Here is a 12,580-nt window from a genome sequence, read left to right on the forward strand (position 1 = left end):
CTTCGAAGAGGATACAAAATGAAAAGTTTGAAATTTATTGCCAGATTATTAAAAAATAATAACAATAAAAAGAGCAAAAGAACAAGGATTCTCTGTGGCACCCCATGTTCTCCACCTTAGATGTGGGCCTATATTTTATTTTTTATTCTTATGAATGATCAAATTCCAGCTGCTAGATTACGGATAATAAGTATTCAAAAGCTTGTAACCAGCTTATCTGATATTAGGAACAATTTTTTTTATCATTAAGAATTATTAACTAAACTGATTGGTTAACTTAATAAAATGTCAAACAGGGAATTGTTTTATCCACAATACTCTTATAAAAATTTACAAAAAAAAAATTGTAAATTAAGATTTTTAGGTAATGTTACTTCTGTTTTTACTTAGTTTTTTTATCTCAAAATATCTGGAAAAGTACTGCAGGATTTTCTCGACTATTAGAATTAAAAATTAAAAGTTACTTAATTAAAATTAAAAGTAGCTTTTAATTAAAATTTTTTGTAAAGTAAAAATGATTAAAAGATTTACTGATTGAACCGCCTTAGCGATTTTGATTTATTTTTTTAATAGTACAATTAATTATATAGGATTAGTTTCATTTTAAAAACTGTAAAAGTAATAAAGGTTACTAATTATTAACGGTAAAAATGTTATCAACCGGAGCTTTTTATTTATCGATGTTTAAAAGCCTCCTGAATTCAAAAATATTATACTGATCTTGGATGACAAGCTACTGAGTCGATAATTTCATGGAAATTCGTGTATATACATACTACTGTGCTTTTAACTTTATTAATTAGGATTCCTTTGACCTACAATAATGAAGTTTGGTTCTGTAACTAGTTTAATTAAGGGGATTAGACCTAACAAATTTTTTAAATAACATACCAGTACTTCGATAGGCTACTATAATAAATTTTAATCTCGTTAAAAGTGTATTTGGTTAGAAATCGATTGACCAACCAACTGTTAGGATTCGTGAGGCGTGAATTCTGACAACGTAACAAAGCTTTGATTCTTTACTCATTATGTCTTTAACGAATATTAAAAATAAAATAAAAACTAATTTATATCTTTATTTTGTATTGTATAAAAAACATATTTTTGTTGAAAATTGCTATTAACGATCGGTTACATTTTTGAAAGAATCTTAAGAAAATTATATAACATTTTTTTTTTTGTCTTCAGTCATTTGACTGGTTTGATGCAGCTCTCCAAGATTCCCTATCTAGTGCTAGTCGTTTCATTTCGGTATACCCTCTACATCCTACATCCCAACAATTTGTTTTACATATTCCAAACGTGGCCTGCCTACACAAGTTTTCCCTTCTACCTGTCCTTCCAATATTAAAGCGACTATTCCAGGATGCCTTAGTATGTGGCCTATAAGTCTGTCTCTTCTTTTAACTATATTTTTCCAAATGCTTCTTTCTTCATCTATTTGCCGCAATACCTCTTCATTTGTCACTTTAACCACCCGTCTGATTTTTAACATTCTCCTATAGCACCACATTTAAAAAGCTTCTAATATAACATATATACATGTTAAAAAGGAATCCTCCTATTAAATTCCTAAAAACTTATATACTAGTACTACTAGAACGTTTGATGGTAGAATAAAGTACGTACACTAGGTTGTTTGAAGAATTATTCTATCAGTAGTATGGAAAAAGTAATATCAATAACCAGAATTTATAAATATCAGATTGATAAAACAGAAAAGAAAAAGCTGGCAACGCAGTTGTAGCAGGACTTTCCCATCAGGCGGTTTTTTCTGATACACGGCTTACATACAAACTTAATTTAAAGTATTTATCATTTTAGTTCAATATAATATTTTTTTTTTAATTTAATTTAATGATTCCAACTAAATAGCGCGCGCATACCGCATTTCATTCGCGCGGGTGTAGCGGTACTAGCGGCCACTTTAAATACTTTTTGCACTTTAAGTATTATTCATTTATTTAATTTTACCTCTCACTAGTGACATTACAACTTGGCAAACGACTACACCCGCCGGTCTCCGTGGCGCGAGTGATAGCGTCTCGGCCTTTCATACGTAGGTCCCGGATTCGAATCCCGGTCAGGCATAGCATTTTCACACACGCTACAAATCATTCATTTCATCCTCTGAAGCAATGCCTAACGGTGGATCCGTAAGTTAAAACAAATAAAAAGAAAAAAATACAGCAGCTGTACGTCAATGCTACATTAGCGCTCCTTGTCGTGAAAGAGGATACTAATGACGCACTATACCCACTTAGGCACTAGTTTATTTAGAGTATTTTTTGGGGGTAGGGATGTGATTTTGCAAACTTTTTTTGGAAATATTATTATTTTTTAATTGTTAACAAATGTGCCTGAGAAAATCAGACATTAATTAAGCGAAATCTCGAGATACTGAGAGTGACCTTGTTGTACAGCCTCACCCCCTTGACGTTTTAAGTTGAAAATTTAATGGTATCAATGCCCCATATAAAAAAGTAAACTGACCAAGTTTGTTCAAATCGATCGAGATATAAGGTGATTTAGGGTGGGAGACTTAACACCGAACACACACACACACACACACACACACACACACACGTACATACGAATAACCGGAAAATTTCCATCCGGTTTTTTGTTTTTTCGAGTTCTTTAAATGTCAAAAAGTAAAGATCTAGTGAAAACCGCATATGCTCAAATTACATACTATCCTTACAAAAGCTGCAATTCTGCTATAGCGCTAGGTGGGAAAGTAAAAATAAACCAAAAAAAAAAAATGAATGTTAAAACAAAAACAATAAGAAAGGGAACAAAGGATGCGCAACAGTCAGAGGGTGTAATTACGCTATAATATTATTAAGGTTCAGAACGTGTATCCGCTTAAGTCTTCTAACAACGTTGTCTAGGAGGTTTACGGCTAAAGTTAATTTTTCAAACTGAAACGTTGTATTTCATTATTGACGTACCGTAGACACTAATATTTGTGGATTTTACTGCTTTAACAAGCTACGATACCTCAGCTATACGAATACATCTCACTAGTTTGTTCTGAACTACTGTATGATTTCAAAATTGCTGAGTATAAAAGTATCTTATTAGACAAAGATAACTCAGATCTCCTGTCCCAGCAACCATTACATTTCCCTGAACTTCATGTTAATTTTCTATCTCTTTTCCCTCACAAGTTCCATGTCAAACGATATTCCAGGTGAAGACCCAACAACCTTAAATTTTCAGTATGATGGATTAAAATGCCATTAAGGTGAACCCGTGGGCAGTCTCCTCTCCTCGTTATGAATGTCACATGGCTCGACTTTGCTTGATTGACCCTTATTAATGCTTAATTTGGCCTTAGTTTCAAAACTTGAAATTTAAAAAGGCCTTCGTGTTATATCGTCGCATATAACGTTTAAATCAAAAGTGAGATTTCTTGTAGTAATATATTCTGTTTCACCTCTGTTTTAATCATTTATTTGGCATAATTAAACAATATCTTAGAATATTTTCTGGAATAAATTTGCTTCCCAATAACAGTGTCTGAATATGAATTTGTATTTTTCCATTAAATTTCATTTTAAAATTTTTAATTTTAGCTCTGATTGTTGAATATATATGTAAGCAGTTATAGTTTTCTTAGCTGAATTACAAAAAAAAAAAAAATTACTAAATAAATATTTTTTAATAACGCATTATTTTTGGAAACTTCATTGAAGTGGGTAATTATATCTCTCCTTTAGGACTCTATGGTACCTTTAAAACACACTTGATAAAGACAGGATTAAAAATAAGAGTTATATTTTTACTATTTTTATGTACAATGTTCTCCTTTATACTCGTACTTTTCCTTCCACTTTTTCTTATGGTTGAGATGCATGTAAAACATCTCAATTAAAAAAGGAACTCAAAAAATAATTTTCTTACTCTAAGAGTAGTTACGGTCAAGATTGATGTTTCCAATTTGACCAAACTGAAAAACAAATTTGTACTTATTCAAACATTTAGAAATTAATGGCGGTAAGATTTTGTGTAAAAATGTTATTTATTTATTAATTTTTTTTTCTTAGTTACTCTTTCTTTCTTTCTTTCTTTTTCCTGTTTAGCCTCCGGTAACTACCGTTTAGATAATTCTTCAGAGGATGAATGAGGATGATATGTATGAGTGTAAATGAAGTGTAGTCAGTCTTGTACATTCTCAGTTCGACCGGACCTGAGATGTGTGGTTAATTGAAACCCAACCACCAAAGAACACCGGTATCCACGATCTAGTATTCAAATCCATGTAAAAATATCTGGCTTTACTAGGACTTGAACGCTGTAACTCTCGACTTCCAAATCAGCTGATTTGGGAAGACGCGTTAACCACTAGACCAACCCGGTGGGTTTTTCTTAGTTACTCTAATATTATTTAACAAGATAATTATGGGGTACAAAAAAATTTGATTTTATTAATACTGCTCAGATCAAGAATTATCCATTGTTTCTTTTGATTCTTCCAGGAAAATTCATCAGCATTCCCTTTTATTATTCATGGAAATAATCAAAAATTCATGTTGATAGCAAACCTACCGTTCGGGATACATTATATAAATAATGCATACCCACATTAGGATCTGAATTAAGTATTTATTTACATTTCAATTATTTATTTAAAAAAAGAATTAAAACTCTTTAAATATTGAATGATGATTATATTTACTAGTTGAGATGCAGAGATATTTTTATATTACATTATTGTTAAGTGGAAGGTAAAAGAATACTCAGTTCATAGAAATTTTTACTTCAGTAAGTATATATTCATTTATTTACTTTTTTCTTTATTTAGTTCACTTTAGAATTTTTCTACTTAATATTTATTTCTTCTATATATATATATATATATATATATATATATATTCAAAAAGAAAGATAGATCTATTTCCAGAGAGATAAACAGAGAGAGTTTGTGTGAACGGAGGGATAAAAAAAAGAAATAGATGAAATAAGAAAAATTTAGTTCTTAGAACACATGATTTCACATACGCTTTTTTCTTTTTTAACTAGATATTTTTCTATGAAAATTGGGAATTGTGAAATAAATATCATTATCGATATAAAATATTTTTTTTTTGGTAATATTTGCATAAATAAATGAACATACTAAAGTTAAATTTTTTTTTCTCAAACCCATTTTAAATTAAATATATATAAGGATTTCTGTTAACATAAAACATTACTTAAAGAAAAAATATAAAAAAATAAATTTAAATTATAGCTTATCAATTTATAACCACGAATTACATTATATACCATAAAAAAATTAATAAAAATTTTTATTTTTAAATTAAAATAATATTTAATAAATTTAAATGAAAAAAACTACCAAACAGTTGAATAACTTGGGCAGATATGAGGCATTGATGCCATTAAATTTTCAACTTAAAAGGTAGAGGGGGTGAGGCTGTAGAGCAAGATTATCTTCAGTGCCTCAAGATTTTGCCTAATTAATATCTTATTATTCTTGGGCACATTTGTTAACAATTAAAAAGTAATAATATTTCCCAAAAAACATTTTTTGCAAAATCGCACACCCACCCCAAAAAATTCTCTAAATAAACTAGTAGCTAAGTGGGTATAGTGTGTCATTAGTACCTCATATCACCACAAAGAGCGCTAGTGTAGCACTGATGTGCAGCTGGTCTTCTTTATTGTAACATCACAGGTGAGCGATAGAATTAAATAAATTAAAAATATTTAAAGTGTAAAAAAGTATCTTAAGTATCTGCTAGTACCGCCACACCTGCGTGAATGAAGTACGGCGTGCACCCGCGCTTTAGTTAGAATCATTGAATTAATCTAACAAAAAATATTATATATAAAGTGATAAATATTTTTAATTAAATTGTTTCTCTATATGTGTGTAAACCGTGTATCAGAAAAAAATCCGCGTGGCGGAAAAGTCCTACGACTGTGTTGTCAGTTGTTTTTTTTATACGGAATTGAATAGTCGACAGTGCATGTTGGTGTACTTTGGTGGTTGGGGTTTAATTAATCACACATCTCAGGGATGTCGGCCTGTAAAAAACTATACTTAATTTTACATATTACACATATCATTTTCATCTCATTGGGCTGTGGAAGGATTGCTTATTGTTCAGTAATTAAACAGATTGCAACGTACACATTAGGAAAGCAAAAATATTTTTCAAGGTTTATCTTAATAATTCGTAATGGATTTTACAGCGTAATAAAACATTTTATTATGAGATAATTATTTTCCTTTTAGTGCACCTTCCACGATATTTTTCAAATTGTTACAATAAAATTTTCAAAACTAAAATAATATACCCAAACTTTGAAAAATTTTGAATACTTAATTTAATAAAAAAAATAAATTGTTTAAATCCAACAGGTTTTCAAATATTTTGACGTTTAAAAAACACTCGCTTAGAATATAAATTTTACAAAAAGGCTTTATTTAATTTCCCATTAAACAAATTTCCGTTTATTTTTTCCGATGCTAAATAAGCAAAGTAATATGTAGGATCAAGTACAAAAAGTATATTTTCACAATTTTCTTCTCTAATACAGCGTTATATTTGGGAGCGAAATGAACACATATTATATAAAACTTTTGCTATAAAAATAAGATAGATGGCCAAGAAACCGTTACTTTGATATTTTTTTGCAAATTTATACATAAAACTGTTTTTATTGCCAAGAGATTATTCTGGCATATTACAGAATAAATTCATCTCTGTAAAATACCAACGATTTTTTTTTTTCATTTTACTTTACATTTATTATTTTTCATGACTTCTTAATTAACCTAAATTTGTTTAAGTAATTTAATTTAAGTAATAAAAATAAAATGTTCAAACCAATACTTTTTTTATTACTTATAGTACTGGAAGAAAATAATGTTTGAAGTATAGTATGTTCAAATTACATAATACTACTATATTCCATTCCTTTTTATTTTACAATAGTGATAGTAAAAAAAATAGAGTATCCGCTAATACTGATAGTAATCAGGTTACGTCCACCTAGTTACTTCTCTACACATCATATAAAGTAGAGGAAGAACTACTTTGTCCTATTTTCTTCTGTAATTGCTCACTCTAAGGGTTGGTAACCACCACCAACCCATGACACGATAAATCGTTTAAGAGTTTCCCCTCCATAGTCTCATCTGTTTGATTGGTATGAATGATACCCATTCTATGACATCTATCAGCATCATCGTTGCTTGTCCTCTTCTTATCTTCATCTTTACCGTTCCCAGAGGGGTGGCATCAATGGCACCAACCTCCGTTTTTTTTTTTTTTAGTATTATTAATTGGTCTCATGGTTGTTAACAAAAATTAGACCGATTAGCATGAGGTGCATCAGTATGAATGACGCAAGAAGAACAATTCCGATTGTTCTGTCTTTGTTATAATTTCTATAAATGTGCGGTTTGCTTCTATTCTCCTCCGGACTTCATTTATTAATCTCCCAGCCAAGGAAATTCATAAAGGATAGATCCAGTACCAGAATTCCAAGGTCTTTTTCATGTCTCTTCCTCCTTAACAGTATAAAGTTTTCTGAGCTATAGATTCAGAAAATTCAGCACTCTATGAGTGTTATAGTTTTGTATGTAAATAAGTTTTTTTTACAGTTTACAAGAGCAACGGAAAAATACTGACAAAATTTTAAATTTCGTAGTTGGCACTTTTTTCCAGAGGCAAAGAGCAAACCCCCCCCCCCCTTCCATTACATGGTTAGGTAATACCTGAGTTGTAAATAAATTTTTAATTTATATTTATTTGTAAGTAAATAAAATAGGGTTAATTTTCCATATAAATATTATAGAGATTAATTTTATGTCAACAACTAATTTATGTTATTTAATAATTAATGACATAACCGGTCCGCTGATTTCCTGGGCGGAGTGGTAGCATCATAATCTTTCATCCAGAATATTCCGGGTACGAATTCCTGCAAGATTGGGATTCTGTATTCTCAAGCACAAGCTATAATTCTTACGTGGTTGAATTAATCATTTCAAATAAAAATTATTTGTTACAGTTCAATTAATTATAATATATAAAATTTTGTAATAATTATTTGTTTCAGGATGGGCAATAGCAGCAGAAGAACGTGACTGGAAATATCGTTTATCTATATATTATACAAAACCTCAAGACTCTGGTGTTTTTACTTGCAATACGCCTAGAGGAGTTACAAACAGCCTTGCTATTCATGTCACAGGTAAAATCAAAGTTAACTTAGAAAATTTTCTATCCAAATAACTTCTAGGAAAATAAAAAAGTAAATTTTTTATTAGTATTTCCATTAAAAATGTTTCATTTATATATATATATATATATATATATATATATATATATAATTTTCATGTCTTATTATAAGTAATTCATACCCAAAATTAAGCATTTTTAAGGGGGAGGAATTAACTAAACGATCGAAAAATGTTAATCGATATTATTCTAATAATACAGTAAAACAGTTTTATCAATTTATAATATACAAAAAATATATAGTAAAATAGATCCTACGTAGTCAGGTTATATAGTTGCTTTCTCCAACAGTAATGATGTTTACTTAACAGTAAGTATACATGATGAAGATATAACTTGAAAGCCTGAACATTTATTATACTCCGATGAGGCTAGCATGTAATAACGAATCAGTATGTTTGGCTCAGTAAAGAAGGCAATAAAGTACCGCTTGATTCCTCACTTAATTTATTAATCTTGGCATGGGATGGTTATTATCCTAATAATTGCTAATCCATTTTTGAGTGTGACTTGTATCTAATGTCAGGATGTGCGCACAACTTTTCTGTTTATATACAATTTTTTTATTATATCTGTCACTTCTTAAGCAATTTCAGAAATATATTTCATATCGATTATATAAAAAGTGTATTGATTAATATTCCAGATTCATTTATAAACCAGAAAAATAGATGTAAATCATTATAAAATGACCGTCAATTAAGATCGATTTTTAATTATTAAGTACATGTTATGTATGAAAAGGTTATTTTGTGGTAAAAAAAAAATCACTTATCGGGCTTGTAAATTGTCGGGATATTTTCTTTTCGATTATTCAACAAAATTCTTCATTTTATACTAAGCCCCACATACGAGGCTACTACCGTATTGGGAAAGGCTCTCCCAATCGATTTAGTGGTGAAAGTTCGAGCAGCCATGTGGAAGTTGCGAAGAGGTCGGGAAATCGGGGTATTTGGGATGCGGTTTTGGGCCGGGCTAGAACCGGAACGGAAAGGCTATCACAATGCACCGGGTCTAAATTTCGAAGAGTTGCCCATTTCCCGCCTGCGGAAGAGGCTTTGGAGCCTCGCGATGGAGGCATGGCAGCATGAATGGCACACCACGACTAAGGGAAGATCTCTGTATAGATTTATACAGGATCTGGGGGGATGGTATGCCTCGAATTCATTTTTAAGGGCGGCGGGTGCCCAAGTACTCACCAACCATGTGAATTTGATGCAATATCTGTTCAGGTTTCGCCTAGCGGCTGATGAGTTGTGTGAGGTCCAGTGTGAGGTCTGCGGGGAGGTCCAGTCGAACGAACATCTAATGTTCAACTGCCCTGCTCTTGGGGGGGCCAGAGACCGGGCCACCCTGGAACTTAGAGGTCAGGGGGAAAACTGGCCGCTCATAAACGGCGAGTCAATGTGGCGTGAGCCGCATTGTCGGACCGTGTGGGAGTTCCTCGATGAGGTTGCGATGTTCAACAGTCATCGTTAGATCGGTTAATTTAAATGGGATTTATTGATTCCTGTAGCGTGTCTGTGGGAAGTCTTCCTTGAAATAATGGCTGCCATCAGCCAGTAATAAGCTCCAAGCGTTTTAATGGTGGACAGGCACTAGCTGGCAAACAGCGACCGAAGCGTGGCGGCTTAAATTGCCGTCTTTTTAACTTATAACTGTTTAGTTTTAAATTGTAACAAGGGGTGCGCCTCCCCGATCTAGTTTTAATGTGACAAGTGAGCGGTAGGGACACATAAAGCGCGTGCTGTACGGCACCCAGCTTAACCGCTCACGCAAGTTAGGAGCTCACTAGGAGCATTAGGAATAACGAGGTCGCAAATCTGTTTCTGAGGCACAGTAGCCGTTTTTTGGCACGGAACATTTGGTCTATGCTCTAGGGCCACTGAATGGGGTGGTGGCGGGAGAGATGCCAGCTAACCAGCTAACCAGCTAACCAAGCCCCACATAACCCAGCAGGTGAATTTTCCGTGTTGTAGTATCGTGAAAAAAATCGTAAAATAATTTAATTAAGCCATTATAATTAAAATTTTTTTCTGAGTAATAAAGGGTATTTTTAAATTTGTTACACAAGCCGGCTTCCGTGGCGCGAGTGGTAGCGTCTCAGACTATCATCCTGAAGTCCCGGGTTCGAAACCCGGTCAGGCATGACATTTTCACACACGCTACAAATCATTCATCTCATCCTCTGAAGAATGTTTAACGGTGGATCCGGAGGTTTAAAAAAAAAAAATCTGTTATACAAAAGTAATTATGAAAAAAGTAAATAACTTTCAGAGTAGTTTCATAAATCGCTGACTACAGTACAGTATATCTTAAAGTTTCATTCCCGCCTAACACCGTTACTTCCCAGCGTTCTTACTAGGTCCGCTACAGATTTAGAAATAATAAATTAATAATTCCTCTCTAAAAATTCATAATAAAAAAATAACATAAATCTTTGATTAGTATAAACTCTTACCTATAAAGAATAAAAGAGTGTAATAATATTGAATATTAATTTATAATTGTAATTGTAAAATATAATATATAATTGCAATTTTTGTAATAATTTTGTTTCTAAATACAGTAACATAAAAGTTATCTACTTTATTTTTTTTTATTAGTTTTAAATTTTTAACATATTCTTTATATAAATATTCAGAGAATTTTATTCTATATTATTTGTTATCTGTTTAATATTTATTACTTTAACTCTTGAAAAATGACATAGTACAAACATTAGTTCAGAAATTAAATTAGAAAACTTTGTCTTGAATAATGCTTTGAAAATGATTAATTGTACTGTACTTCATACAAACTATAAAACATATTCATATAAGTATACTTTTGAAAAATAATTAATAATATTAAAAGTTATTGTCATTATTCTTTAATTTAAAATAGAAATAGTTTCTTACCTTTATAAAAAGGTTTTTCCCTTTTACTTTGTTCCCTGAAACAGATACGTAGTAAAATTAAATAAAATTAATTAATTTATATTTAATTGCAATAACTTATTAATTATACATCGTATAAAATTAATATAATATTTCCTTTTACCAATTATCATATCTCCTTCCTCTATTACCAGAGAGTAGATTGACCGAATATAAGAAAAAGAATAAAACAAAATTAAGTAAAAAGTTAAATATAAACAAAAAACGAACATACAAATGTAAATTGTGATGGATATGACTAGTCAAGTCGCTTTACAACTGAAGGAGACCGACCAAAAAGCTCATTCGCTGAGTGCAATGGACCTTACGACGCCACTTCCTGAAATAACCTTAAATTATAGACCACAGGAAGAACTAAGTAATCGATTTAAATAGTAAAACGTACTCAGTTCACCTGTAATGAAACTTTCAAAGGACTTAATGAAGTTTATAGCGAGTGATATCGATCAAATCTTTTGCGTTATAATTTTGAATTTGGACCTTGAGTTTATGAGCTACGTTTGGTTCACAAACGCTGTAAAATGCTATAAAAATAAAGGTTTCGGGTGACCTATCATGAATGAATACCGACAATGAAATATTAGTAGCCACTTTAAAAAAATAATAAGCTTCACATATCTCGCTTAGTAAAAAATATAGGGGTGAAGAAGTGTATACTGCATTCTTCACCGAATCAAATACTCTGTGGTTTATCGGTATGGTAAAAAAAAAGAATTGCTCATGGTATTCAACTCTACAAGCTCTACCTTTACTTCTTTTACCAAAGGTTATATAACAAACATCATTACTTTCAATTGATGTTATTCTAATTAATGTAAATTGTACCTCAAGAACTTTAAATGTATCACAACAATAAGAAAGACTGGAAAGGATAATATAAAGAAACAGTTTTAACTATTCTTTCTGTCACAAAATAATCACGTTATATACACTTCTTCAACTAAGCAAAAGGATCAAAAATATTAAAAACAAATAAAAAAGAACTGGCGGAAATATTTCTTTTAAATGTTGTTTTATGGTAGCTTATATTTCTTTGGTTTAAATATTCATAATTTCTATATTAACATACATTTTTAACTTGTTCAATGCTATTTTAAGGAGGGGAGTAAGAATTTTAAATGGGAGTAAATATTTTAAGTTAACTTTACACTTACGACTGGAATTGTTTAAAATTACACTGCATATTTTTATGTCTGCAGTTAATTTTATTATATAAACACCAGTAGAAATCCTACTTCTTTAGTGTTTGTTCTAAATATTACTTAGTTATTATTTTCATCACTTTTTTAGGTTTATATATTTACTGGCCGGCTCTTGTAGCCAAAACCTGGACCCTCGGAGCTCAGGTCAGCCCAAGCGAATTCCGGAGCCAAC

At 31.2% G+C, this 12,580-nt stretch overlaps 1 protein-coding gene across 1 annotated transcript in view; it reads left to right on the top strand.

The window, feature by feature from the left end:
* LOC142329143 (locomotion-related protein Hikaru genki-like) overlaps positions 1-12,580 on the top strand; it is a 705,478-nt gene that overhangs the window by 508,155 nt on the left and 184,743 nt on the right. Inside the window, exon 6 of the mRNA XM_075373481.1 lies at positions 8,086-8,220. Coding sequence (XP_075229596.1) covers positions 8,086-8,220 — 135 coding nt within the window. The remainder of the gene's footprint in view (positions 1-8,085; positions 8,221-12,580) is intronic.

The sequence above is a fragment of the Lycorma delicatula genome, chromosome 8 (assembly GCF_047948215.1).
Source record: "Lycorma delicatula isolate Av1 chromosome 8, ASM4794821v1, whole genome shotgun sequence".
Lineage (NCBI taxonomy): Eukaryota > Metazoa > Arthropoda > Insecta > Hemiptera > Fulgoridae > Lycorma > Lycorma delicatula.